The 13,851-nt window shown below is 42.0% G+C and overlaps 1 protein-coding gene across 2 annotated transcripts; it reads left to right on the top strand.

Annotated features, from left to right (window-relative positions):
- Positions 1-73: 73 nt before the first annotated feature.
- jakmip2 (janus kinase and microtubule interacting protein 2) lies at positions 74-10,422 on the top strand. 2 transcript variants are annotated; one of them, XM_061085992.1, is made up of 22 exons: positions 74-202; positions 1,783-2,037; positions 2,141-2,383; positions 2,814-3,023; positions 3,982-4,080; positions 4,230-4,376; positions 4,470-4,610; positions 4,978-5,034; positions 5,655-5,777; positions 5,899-6,027; positions 6,631-6,714; positions 6,981-7,043; positions 7,256-7,354; positions 8,007-8,108; positions 8,306-8,359; positions 8,449-8,514; positions 8,609-8,677; positions 8,881-8,958; positions 9,074-9,124; positions 9,748-9,900; positions 9,993-10,058; positions 10,372-10,422. In XM_061085992.1, the coding sequence occupies exons 1-22, from the start codon at positions 74-76 to the stop codon at positions 10,420-10,422; spliced, it is 2,469 nt and encodes an 822-aa protein (XP_060941975.1). The 2 variants fall into 2 exon arrangements, with proteins under 2 accessions (XP_060941975.1, XP_060941976.1); XM_061085993.1 differs by lacking the exon at positions 6,981-7,043.
- Positions 10,423-13,851: the final 3,429 nt, after the last annotated feature.

A 13,851-nucleotide genomic window follows, 5' to 3' on the forward strand; every position in this document is an offset into this window, starting at 1 on the left:
TAGGAGCACCTCGGGAAAGTTACTGTCAAGTCTCAATGAAAGCATCGGAGGAGACTGTCTAGTGTTTGTCTCAATGGCCAAGAAAGGGCGTACGAAGGGCGAGAAGCCCGAAGCGCTCATCTCTGCCCTGCAGGCAGCCAATGAGGATCTCAGGTCCAAGCTGACGGACATTCAGATAGAGCTACACCAGGAAAAATGCAAGGTACTGTACAGCATAACTTAATAACCTCAAATATTTAAAAGTGACTCACATGTTGGCTCATTAATTCAAAAAACAAGTTAATTAAAGTCTTTAATTACTTATAACAGAATTCAACCAGCTCACATCACAAGATCTTGTGACATATCGTATGTATAACATCTTTATGTTGCCTTCATACATTAAATTATAATATATTGCCAAAGGAGTTTATATAAAATATTATAACACATTACAGTATAAGTATTATGTCCTTGTCAATATAAATCTTTATGCCCTTTGAAGTATGCTGATGACCTTAAATACAGACATTGTACATAAGACACATGTTGTACAGAAATAAACGTTTGAATTAGTTTCCTTTGTGTAACTTGACATTATCATGAGTTTGTGCTAAACTGATATAAGAGCCTTTGTCCAATGCTGAAGGGGAAATTTCACCTTTGAATGTTTGCTCTGAGTCTAACACGCCCGCTGTTCTGTCTGAGGCATCTGAATCCTAATGCTAAAACTTCTCTGCACTTGCCGACTAATGGGCTTAACTGTTGTTTTCTTGGCATCTGTGTGAGTGCAGAGAGCTGTCAAAGTCCATAAGGGGCCTCAAGAAAAAGGTCCTCACACCATAAGCTATTTTTGGCATTTTTCTCATCTGATGTATACGTTTGCTTTAAAGATAAATAGGTTTGCTTTTTTAACACAGGCTGAATAATTTGGGCAATTTCAGTTCATATCCATGGAAACGGCTGAGTTCTGAAGTGCTGTCTTTGCACATTTCGTGTCCCCGTGGCCAAGTTCTCTCGCAGACTTGACGTGATGAGGGTGAACATGTCACGGAACATGACACATGTCTGTGAGGGTTTGTTCTGTCGACAGGGTGGACATTTGGACTCAGCCTTTTTTGTGAAGGTTGTCGGAGCACTACAGACAACCAGAGAGAACAGATGCTTGAGGCTGAAAAAAACCCTGTTGGGATTAAAAATAAATATTTAATTTGAGTTATAGTTTCTCTTAAAGATTTTTAAGCTTTAATGACCACATTTACGTTGTTGTGAAGGTTTCTTTGCAAACATACAATATAACCTCCATTAAACAAATTATACATGAATAAAGATTCAAATAAAGTTAAGCCATGTTTGAAAACAAGTGAATTATACTTGTTGTCATGGAAGTTTTCTGGAGGCTGATGAAAAGTGAACTCAGGCAGCAGCTGATGTTTTATGCAGAACATTTTAATTTAGACTTGATGCATCAATGAGACCAGAAGGTGCAACAATATACAAACGCCAACAGAGTCAAATGAGCAATTGTCCCCCCCTAAGTCTGAAGATGTCTCCCACAGCATCCCAGTATTGCCACTGGTGTCTCTGTGTGGGGCATCTGAGATAGATATGAAAGTCCCTGAACGCAGAATCTATAATGTACTGCTAGTTGGCCCTTTATCTATAACCTGACCTTGGGTATTGCTCTGAGAAAGAAGGGAGTGTGTGAAATTAAACAGGAACTCATAATTGGTCTGAACAGATGTAGTATGTGAGGATGATAAAAAAACAACAACTCATTCCTCTCTCCTCTTCACGTCAAAGGTGAGCAAGCTGGAGCGCGACAAGGTGCAGGAGGTGAAGCGGGTGAAAGAGCAGGAGCAGCACCGTCACACCGCCACGTTGACAGAGCAGCGGGCCAAGTGGCACGAGGAAAAGCAGAAGGAGCTCCAGGCCCTCAGGGAAAACCTGACCCGGCAGCATGAGCAGGAGCTGGCCCGCCACGCCAAAATCAAAGACCAGGAGAACCAGAGGCTGAAAGCCGCACTGAGCGCCATGCGCGACGGCAGCGGAGAGAAGGTGAGGTTAAGACATTGGGGGGGGGAAGTTCAGTAGAAGTTCACGTTTCTGAATACAATAATACAAAATCAAAAAATAATCTGGCAAACTCCGTCGTGTTCAGGTGCGCACAGCTCTGACGATGGAAGCCAAAGAGGAGGCTCGTCGCTTCTTCGACCAGGAGAGAGTGAAGCTCCTGCAGGAGATAATGGAGCTGAAGAGCGTTAAGAAGCAGACCGACGAGGCCCTGAGCAACATGATCCAGTCCGACAAGATGAAGGCCGGGGACCTGCGGTCCGAGCACCAGCAGCACCAGGAGCAGATCTCCAAGATCAAGTGGGACTGCGAGAAGGACGTCCGCAGACTGGTACCGAATACTACAATACTGAATATCTAAATATATTGTTATCGCCTCTTGCCCATTGTCACCTGGGATTTGTTTCGGCCCCCGAGCGACCTGCAAAGGTTCAACGATATAGATGATCAATATATGATGAGGAATTTAGCAAAACAATATTTCAGTCGTTAAGGTTGTGCGACCAATAGTTTAAAATCCAGAAAAGTATGTAATTTGCATAATTTCCAAATTTGATGTAATCTAATGTATACATTTAAAAATTAGGAACCAGACAATATTTGGTATTATTTATACATAATACGTGACTTATAGAGTCTAAATAATAACTGCTCTTGTCTTTGTATAAGATTGTTGTCAGACTGGCCCCTGAACAATTTACCCACCCAGAAAAATCTCACATTTCTTAACCACACCACTGTTTCTCTCTCCGTCCCTGCAGGTGGATGAAATAAAATCTAAAGACCGCACCATCTTCTCTATGGAGAGGGAACTGGAGTCGACATCAGGGTTCCTACAGAAGCTGCAGCTTCAGAAGGACATGCTGGACGATCAGCTCTTCCTCGTCAAGGAGGCCGAGTGCGGCCTGGGCAGCCCGAAGAGAGAGATCCCAGGCAGAGCTGGAGACGGAGCCGAGCACTGTGGCAGCCCGGTAAGAAGAGCCAGGAGATGTTTCATGCTCACGTTGCTTAATCTTTCAAAGATCTAATATCAATCAGGTGATTTGAGATAAAAACTCTGAGGCCTTTCATTTCCTCCTGCCTCTTGGACCCCAATTTTCCCTTTTTACTTCAGCTCTTGAACACGTCTTTGTAGCTGAGGTGTCAATATTCCGTTCGTTTTAATAGACAAAGATCCCACAACACATTTAAAGGTGACAACCTGCCAGAAGCAAGAGAGATGTGATGCAGCCTTTAAATGTGATCGACTCAGCGTTTCCAGAAAATGAAAACAGATTGAGAATGAGCAAATGGGAGAAGGTTCAGGAAACCCAGAGATTCACTGATGCACAGACTTACACTGTCAATCCCAAGGACGTTTGTACCTCTGAGTGACCTGGTGACACTGAAACGCCGTCTGTGTGTCTACCTCATCAGCAGTGTGACAGACTTCATCGAAAAAGAAAACTATCATTCCTTTAATATGACGTTTGAGTGTGACCTCTCACTGCATAGAAACCAATAGGCCTAATAAGACAGAAAATGAAGTCAACTCGTGAATTGAATCTCCATGTGGCAACTCCAGATTTAGATTTAACTTTCTATTCTATTCAATTCAGTGCCCTTGAGATCCGAGCACAATAAAATGAAAAGTTACTTGGCTCGGAGCAGATGTGCTAATTTCATTGCCATTGGATTTATTTGAATTCAATTTATTCTCATAAGCTTCCTACAACTTTCTAGTTCCTAAATTCCAAACTCTACATTAGCTGATTTCGTAGTTTTGGTTCAAATAACAAAATATTGATCACAGTAAGTAACCGTTGCATTGACCTGTGGTTACAAAGCGCATCCTTCCATTGCTTGTACTGTGAAGATTGTTCTTCTCTCTTTCTCACCTGGTTGATTATTGAATTTGTCACATGACAGTTGTTGTCTGGTTTATTTCAGGACATGAGGAGAAACCAGAGGCGCGTTGCTGACCTCAACTCAACTATACGCAAACTGGAGGACCGCAACTCGCTGCTGGTCGACGAGAGGAATGAACAAGTATGATCAAAATCATTTGAGGAAAAAAATCGGTCATCTGTCTGTCGTTTAACCTTCGTCTTTCTTGCTTCAAATCTCCCAGCTTCATTCGTGTTGCTTTTCACGTCCCTCATGTTGGCCACCACTTAACATGTCCCTGTGTCCCCCAGCTGAAGCGAGTTCGAGAGTCGGAGAAGCAGTGCAAGCCCCTGCTGGACAAGAACAAGCTGATGAATAAGAGGAACGATGACCTGACCCAGACCATCCAGAAGCTGGAGGACAAACTCAGGAACCTGGCCAAGGAGAACCTGGAGATGGTCAGTCACAAAGTCACGTCAGCATCATAAATTCGTTTTGTAAGAGGGACAGATGGATGACGTGAGAGGTTTTCTGTCTTTGCGTCTCTGCAGAAGGACAAGATCAGCTCGCATCCTCCACTGAAGAAGCTCAAGTCTCTAAACGACCTGGACCAAGCCCACGATGACCAGGAAATAGCCTTTCTCAAGCTCCAAGTCCTGGAGCAGCAAAACATGATCGACGAACTGACGAGGGTACATTCTTTTTGAAATGTATTATAAGCTTTTAGATGAACATCTATAATTAAGGTTTTCTCTGGTGTGGCCATTAGCTCTGTCGTATCCCAGCAGGAAGGTTTCTGCATCAAATCCCAGTTCAGCACACTCCTGTGTGGAGTTGACATGTTTTCCCTGTGTCTGTGTGTTTCTTTTTCTCTGTGAATGATGTGATTGAACATCTCGTTGTCATTTGGTCCACAGTTTTGATCTTCATCAGCTTATGTCAGTGACGTTGAGATTTTGGTTTGTCTTTTATTAATTTCAATAGATAAGAAAGAAAAGGACGAGTCAGTCTCACAGTCGTGTGTCATCTCTCTTTGAATTTGTCTCTTGTTTTTTCCAGGATCGTGAAAAACTACTAAGAAAGAAAAGGCATAAAAGAAGTTCCAGGCCAATAAAGGTAAAAATAATTGAATATGTCAGGGGTCTTTTATCCTAAGGTGCACAAAGCTTATTAAAAAGTAATATGATTATATCAAAGACCTGTTATCGTGATGGTATTAATATTCAACCACATTAGCGATTGCACAACTCGGATAAAACCACAATTATAATCGCAATCTGCCGAGGTGCGAGCACAGCTGGCTTCTAAAAGGGATTGTGAAAAGGATGTTTCACTCAAAACACGCCCATGATTATTTGAGAAACTAAGTACAACCCCGTTGAACCATGCGTCCGGTACACAACCCTTTATTCTGCCTTTTAAATTAGTATAAGTGAATTTGAACATTATCTAAATGCACTTACACCGTGAGGAAGAAAAGCTCATAGTCTTGAAACCAAATTTCTCACTGCAGCTACATTCACATCTGTTGCCAGCGGTTATGATGCTGCCACAGGGTTTATTTAAACACATTTTTTAAACGAGAATCTAAAAGACATGACAGAATGTTTAAATATAACACATAAGAGTGAAGACATAGACAAGTCTGTTTCCTGAGGTGATGTGAACCAGGCATATTGATTGTTGGGCGTTTGTATCTGGAGACAACTTCATCTGGAACTCTTTCCTCTCTGCAGAGGCATATCGTAGTAGATACATTCTTCGGATACGACGAGGAGTCCATGGACTCGGAGACGTCCTCGGTGGCCTCCTTCCGGATGGACAGAACTCCTGCTACTCCTGATGACGACCAGGATCAGGTGAGAGCTCCCCCTTGTGTCCGTCACTGAGAATATGTTCTTTATCCTTTATCCTTCCTATATCACCCTGCTGCATCCCCGGTGTCTAAAGCTGTGTGTTTGTGGGCGTGTGTCGAACAAGGGTCTAGCCAATGAGGAGTCGGAGCTGCGTTTCCGTCAGCTGACCAGGGAGTACCAGGCCTTACAGCGAGCCTACGCCCTGCTGCAGGAACAGAAGGGAGGCATCCTGGATGCTGAGATGGAAGCCAAGGTACAAACAGGGCTGAGTCATCATTTATCAAGACAAACCTGGTGACATAAAGCTATAAATAATAAAGATACAGTTGGCTCTGAAACTTTAAAGGTAGTTTTACTCACCTTGACTAGGTTAGGCAATCCTGTAACAGTCCCTGTTTTAAGGTAAAGTGCGTACATGTATTAATTGTATTTATTAGGTCGTAGTACAGATATAGAATGTTTATGTTTGTGTCATATGGCTGCCACCAGGTTGTTGGAATTGAGTTACATTTAATTTCTTCAGCTTAAAACCTGAAACACTGATACTACCACATGATTTAATAATTAGTGTTGTCTTTTATTCTGTTATGAGAGTGGTCTCATGAAGTGAGACTCATCCTAGTATGTTTTGTGACATTCACCTTTACTGCTCAGTGTAATGCAGAGGAGGTCAGAGTGGTTTGTTCTGTGAGAAGCCCAAACTCATGCACCAGGTTGTTCTCAAGTGCAGCAGGTCCTGACACATCTGTGGCAACTCAGGCACATTCAAAGTTCATGTTCAACTCGAGTTCCTGCAAATCTTTGGAGAGAGGCCGAGCTCTAGTAGTGTTTAAGAGTCTGTTCTGTCACGTTTCAGGCTCAGGAGCAGCTCCATGCAGACGTTCTCAGGTACAAAGCCAAAATAGAGGACCTGGAGAAGGAACTGACCCTGAGGGGACAGGTAGGACACACAAACACTCACATATACACATGGGGGAGGATACAATATTAAATGTGTTAATTTCTAAAAGCTTATTTCTTTTTAAATGGGTTAAAATGTGTGAGAATATCGATAAATGTACCGAAGGTTTGACTGTTTCAGCATCGTGGGGGGGAGGGGGTGGTCAGGTTCTCTTGTTCTCAACATATTAAGATATATTTTTACTTTATTTATTTAATAGTTTAAATAATAAAGCATCAACTGTTTGTGTGTGTGTCCTGTGACAGGACTCCAAATGGGTGGAGGAGAAGCAGCTCTTCTTACGGCGGAATCAGGAGCTTTTAGACAAGGTTTGACTTGACTTAGTTTGTTTTCCAATAATCAAACATTAAATAAAACAGATGATAATAATAATCAAAGGAAAATTAAGTGTATTAAATAATCTTGGTTTTGAGCTGTGATCAGATTCATCTTCTTTATAATAATCCCTTAATGATTTGCTGAAAACCTGTGTGTTTAAACGTCAATAACCTGTTGGCACTTATTCTTCATCCACGTCCAGATGGATAAGTTGGACTCAGAGAGCGGTCGGATGCAGCAGGAGCTACAAGACTCCAGAGACCAGAATGAACTGTTGGAGTTCCGGATACTGGAGCTTGAGGTGAGTTTCATACTAAGCCTCTGTTACCATTGCATCAAAAAATGTTCCTACCCAAGAGATCGGAAAAAATGCCACACTGAGCTCAACATCCCTTCAAACAGTCTAGCAAATTCTGATTATATTTCACGGTTTATTTTTCATCTATTTCGTAAAGAGATTTAAAGTGAATTCAACCAAAATCTGTAACAGATCAGATTTTGGCTTGAGTTTGTCTGAACTATCTTCCAGCTACAGTGATCATATTTCCTGATTCATGCACTCACACATTTTTCATATGAAGAACAGATACTAACACATTATATACAGAGGGTGTACGGTGCCACCTAGTGAGCACAGAGGGGAAGGGATTACTCGGATATGCTCAGTGCAATGTTGAGATGAATTGGTACCAAATTGCTTTGAATCTAAAACCTTTACTGTTGCTCTCAGGTGTTTGATGTTGCATAAGCAGTTTGTCTGGAAAACTGAAACATCTTCGGTCGTGAACCGTACAATAAGTTTTAAACCTGACATAAAGTTAATCAAGATAATCGCTGTGAAAATACAGTTTAATCCAGGCATGCTACAGTCGAGTGAGAATGTCTTTTGATGAGAGTTTAAGTAAGTTATCTTATTAGCGCTGAATAATAAATGTGCATTTCTGTTGTTGCAGGAGCGTGAGAGGAGGTCGCCTCCGTTCAATCACCTGAGGATGCATCCGTTCTCTGAGGGAGTCAGTGCTCTGCAGATCTACTGCATGAAGGAGGGGGTGAAGGTACACAGCGGAAATCATTCTTCTGCCCTATCGTCAATATTCATCTTAAAGTAGAGCATGTTCTATTCTGGCTGTTACACGTCCTGCAGTTTTTAGAGCTGAAGTAAAAGATTAACAGGCAACTATTTATTAGAATTCAATAAAAGTCAAAACATAAATGATGTTTTCTTCTTGATTTAAATTTATTTTCCTCACAGGATGTGTGTATACCAGATCTCATCAAACTGCTCGACATCCTGGGAGACAACGGGGTAATTCCTATGAATTTTAATACGTCCTCCTCATTTGATGCAGTAACAGGCACATTATTAATAAAAGTAATGTTTTTCCTTTTGTATAGAATTTAAGAAATGAAGAGCAAGTGGCCATTATTCAGGCCAGCACTGTTCTCTCACTGGCAGAAAAGGTAAATTTCAGAAAATATATCAGATCATCTTAATTAACACACTGTAGATTTCTGGGCTGACTCGACCCATGTTATGCTGTGTGTCGCCCTCTAGTGGATCCAGCAGATCGAGGGGACGGAGGCAGCACTGCACCAGAAGATGATCGACCTGGAGATCGAGATGGTGAGTCACAACCGGACACTGCATGTCGATCAGTAACCATATACAATCATGATGACAGATATTTATGGTTCAGCTGGAGAAAAAACTTTTGCACTCCATTGCTTTCCAGACATGTGCAGTAAATTTGTGTGGCAGGGCTCATTTACTTTTTCTACTCTATTGGTAACTAGCCTAAATATCAGCAATCTTCTAATTCTGTGCAGGAGATGTTCTGTAAACAGAAAGGTTATCTAGAAGAAGAGCTGGACTACAGAAAACAGGCCCTGGACCAGGCCTACATGGTACGTGAGCATGTCTGTGTGTTAATGCATCATATATACATCACATTAGGGAGCCCATATTTTTATGTATGTGACATTAAAGTTGATAATATCCCTTCTCTTCTCCTCTCAACAGCAAATCCAGGAGTTGGAAGCGACGTTGTACAACTCCCTGCAGCAGGACAAGGTTATTTTAGTCTTGTTGTTACAATTTAACAAAATATCCGGAAGGTCCTATGTGCAGCCAGGTGTCCTAATGCAGCAATGTTAGTTGGACTTGGAAAACTTTGACCACTTCAGTGCATTGGACAAGTTCTGATAGAAAGGTTTTCTAACATCACATGGGAATCGATCATTCTTTTTATACGACCTCATCTGACCTCGCAGAGCCCCTCATGAATAATCACCTGAGGGCGACTAACAATTGGAACACGATGAGCTGCCATGTGACTATTTTCATCTCGGTGCAAACAGATCATAAAATTCAACCTGCCATGAAACAGAAGTACAGTGACGTTTTCTGTAATGTGAAATAGGAGTGAGTTATCAAATCAGGAAAAATTAGGGAAATGATATTGTCATGCTGTCTTGTGAGGAGAAAATCCCACTCATCTGGAAGATCTGCCCCATCTACATGGAGTCTACATGCTACATAACCCTTTTACATGGTGTCTTGCAAATGAAGATTATAACTACTGCTAAGAAATCCAGTTTTAAACTCCTATAAGACTTCTAGAGGGATTATAGCGTCTTTTGAGAGTTATTTTAAACTCATCGTGGTTTCTGCTCTGCCTGATGTGCTCCTCCCAGGTGATAAAGTACGGCGAGCCTCTGGATGAGCATCAGCGGGACGAGCTGCGGACGGCGGTGGAGAAGCTGAGGAGGCAGATGCTGAGGAAGAGTCGCGAGTTCGACTGCCAGATCCTCCAGGAGAGGATGGAGCTGCTGCAGCAGGCGCACCAGGTCCGTCTCCGTCACGTGGATGGAAGATTCTGGAGCGTTCTGCAACAAAGAAACACATTTGTGACCTTTTTTCTCTCTCTGGATGTTTGCAGAGAATTCGTGACCTCGAAGACAAGACGGAAATCCAGAGGAGGCAGATTAAAGATCTGGAGGAAAAGGTATGTTTGATGTAAACGATAATTAAGGACTAGCAGCTGCAACGTAAAACTCACAATAAAAGGCTTAAATTTGTTAGTTTAAAGAGACTATTTTCCCCCCTAAAAACTGTCTAATCAATGTTGAATTTAACTTTGAATGTTGAGGAAATGGGAATAAGGAAAACAACAACCTACAATATGAGTATTATCCAGATATATGGTTCAGTTCCAGTTTCTCTATATCTGTTCCTGTCTGCTAACATACCTTGAGTGTTCCTCTAATCCTCTCACTGTTTCTTCTACTCTTTCTTCATCTCTTTCTCTCTTCCCACAGTTTTTGTTTCTGTTCTTGTTCTTTTCTCTTGCCTTTATCCTTTGGCCTTGAAGTCTTTGGCGTGTCCCGTAGCAGAGGTGAGTCCTGAGGGCTTCGAGTAGAAAGTTCAAACCGCCGCCGTCCCTCCTCTGGACCTCGGTCAAATAGTTTCCCTTTTAAAGCAGAACCGGCGCAGCGAGTGTTCTCCATTCTGGGCAGCTGCCAAACTCAAACGTGGGAACACTCTGCCTGAATCCGCCTCGACAAGTAGTCAGAACTGTGAAAACATCCTGATATGGACGTCTGACCTTTTACAATAACTAGGAATGCTTCTTTTCAGTTGATATTTAATTGAATGTAATTTCGGGATTTACTCCTAATCTCATTTAAATGAAAGCAAATTTGAGTAAAATAATGTCCTGGTTTGACCCTGGTCTGCAGCCTCTCTCTCCTACACTTTGCTTCACCCAAGAAATACTCCATTTCCATTCCTTCTTTCTCCTTGCACTCCGAGTCTCGTGCTTTTCTCTTAATTGTCACCACATTACACCAACATGTGAAATATTAGGAAGTAAACTGTGACATCAGCATCTCCCCCTCGTGACTTTAGTTCTTTTGTCACATCTGATGTTTTAACCCATGTTTACTCTCATTCGTGTTCTTTTAAGTTTTGTAAATAGTTGTGACCGGTTTGTGACTCCTCTGTCTCCCTCTGTCTCCCTCTCTCAGGTGGTGTGTCGGCGTGGAGGTCTCCTTCGTGACCACAGTGTTATTTATTTTCTGGACCAGCGTGGAACCGTGTGTGTAGCAGTGGCTGCTGGTGTCATTGCATCAGTGGCTGCTGTCAGTGTAAGGTGGATGTGTCGTGCGTTGGCCGTGGATGTTCACACTTCAGATTTACTTTTTCTTTTTCTTGTGTTTTTTATTAAATGGGCACCGGGTTCTCAGGACGCTGCCCTGGACGATCTACTTTTTAAAGCCGTGTTGGACATTTCACATCTCTCCAATCAGCTGGGAGTACTGCAACAGACACACAACTAGAACATATATACACTTACAAACGCAAACAGACAGGTTACGGACAGGCATGCGGAAACAGAAGCATGCAGATGCACACACACACACTCACTCACACACGCACACACATATGCTTTGACAAATCCAAACCAAAGCCTGGGAAATGCTCTCTCTGCCATGCAGGGTGATAATATGTCATTCACAGCCATTTAGCCACAGCGGGAATATAAGTGAGACAGAAAAACTCACAGACAACGAGGAAAACAAAACCACCGGACCACAAACCTCTCCTTGTCTTTCTTCTTCATTCCTTTACCTTTCAACCCGGGAAGGACTTTATTCAGGAGTGACACCTCTCGGCGAAATAGAAGCGAGCCAAACTCAGGGCCCTTGAGTGCCGAGGCAGCTTGAGCAGTGCTGGTCTCGGGTCGGGTTGTGATGAGGAACACTCCGGACTCACCGGCTGGCCCAGGACGGTGCTCTACACACCAAACTGCCCGGAGTTCACACCCTGGAAAAAGACAGAAGTGCACTGCAGAGGCTGGTGTGTACAGACACTAAAGTAGGGTGGGGGGGTAGAGGACACTCAGGGGGACATGTCTTCTCCGGACTTGAGCGAAGAGAGAAAAGATGCCAACCTCTCCGGTTCAGCTTCACTCCACCTGGATCGTCACCGAAAAAAATCGACAGATTATCAAACCGCTTCTTCTCGAATTCCAACAGACTGTTTACTCTCTCTTTTATTTTTTACAGCTCCCGCCAACCTGATACTATGTCTCACGATTTCCACTGAGAAAACAAATCCCTATTCTGTACTCTAATATATAAATTTGTCGATATGTAAATTAATGATTGTACGTAGTCCCCCCTCCCCCTTTTTATTTCTGTGAATAGTTTATTTTCCTCTCTGAAGCAGCTTGAACAGTTGACGTAAATGACTTGAATTGCTCTGTTTTATTGTGGTGACGGCTGCAAAGATCAATTTAATTTCCTTCAATTATAAAACTGAAGAATCGTTGGAATATGAATGTGGAATACTGGAATATTTTTCCTCACCCGTTTCTCTTGTGTTCCCCTCCCTCTCTCTCACATGCAGTATACTGGGTTCCACTGTTCCAACTGTGGTGGCACTGGGTGACCAGCAAGTGGCGCTGTCGTCACCCGGGCGACTCTTAAATTGCCCTTTAATTAAAGAGACGGAATCTTTAAAACAACTTGTAAATACTTTCAGAGCAACGTGCAAAATGATCTTCATCCAATCGGGTCGGCTTTAATTTTTCATCAGTGATGTCTGGTCCGAGAACAAAATCATTGGAAATTTGATGTAACAGAAGAAAAAAAAACATGATTTCACCCATAATTCTGTCTTGGAAATATTGCAGGTTCTCCCTCTATCCATCTTTTTTTACTAACCAAAATGTGTTTGATACTAACGCTCATCTTTTACTACACATCACTGACCGTGCAGACGTCCACCCGCCACAAAAGGAAACAGGAGAAAGTGAATGCAACACTACACCTGCTCCTCTTCTCTCCTGACGAGCCTGTAGTTCCTGCAATATTTACAACCTGCTTGTTCCCTGTGTACCCGAGCTGGTGCATCTGCCACTACACCCCCCCTCTGGCTCCACTCACAGGTCCAGGGCGGCGTCTCGCTGGCGTCTCATTACACGATGACCACGACCTGCTCACTTCAACTCACCGAGGGGAAGGACGGAGACTATTTTTGTGCAAACTCAGCAAAACGATGCAGTTGCCTTAAATGCACTTTCCCCTCTCGTCTCCGCTTGTACGTTCCTTTGTAACAGTTGTTTTCTCAGGCGGTTGATTTATCATGTAATGTATTGTGTATATATTTATATATATTTTGTTTTTATTTCACAGAGGATGTTTTTTTTTTTAAATCTTTACCCCGTCTGTCTTCCAATGAGAATTTAACCCCAAACCCTACTTTCGCCTAGATTATTAAATAAAATGTACAAAAGGAGAAATGCTGTTAACAATAAAAAAAAATGATGGCTTTGACATTGAAGGTTAAATCGTCATCTTTTCATGTTTTATCACACGGATGATTAGTAAAGTTGATGTGGAGCATAAAGAACTATCAGCATTGGGAAGAACAGGATTTTAAATTAGAATCAATTCATTTGAATCTTCTCGTTCAAAAGAAAATATTAAATGTATTACATAAATTAGTTTAAGAAAGCAGAAATATTCAAGTATAAAATTTGTATTATAGCCATTAAAAGATGTTGGATGTATTATTTATTCGTTTCTGTCATTGTATTTTAGTTATTATTGTATACAATTAACTCTTTAAAGGCTTATATTTAAAAATGCCTCATCAATGGTCTGTTGTTATGGCGATGTGAATATTAAAAGGTTCAAATTTTGGTACTTTAAGGCATTTTAATTCATGTTGATTGAGACGTTGAACCTGAGAGTGAATTCTTGACGGTGGAAGCAGAAGTTGATAAAACAATC

This window comes from Limanda limanda, chromosome 14 (assembly GCF_963576545.1).
Source record: "Limanda limanda chromosome 14, fLimLim1.1, whole genome shotgun sequence".
NCBI lineage: Eukaryota > Metazoa > Chordata > Actinopteri > Pleuronectiformes > Pleuronectidae > Limanda > Limanda limanda.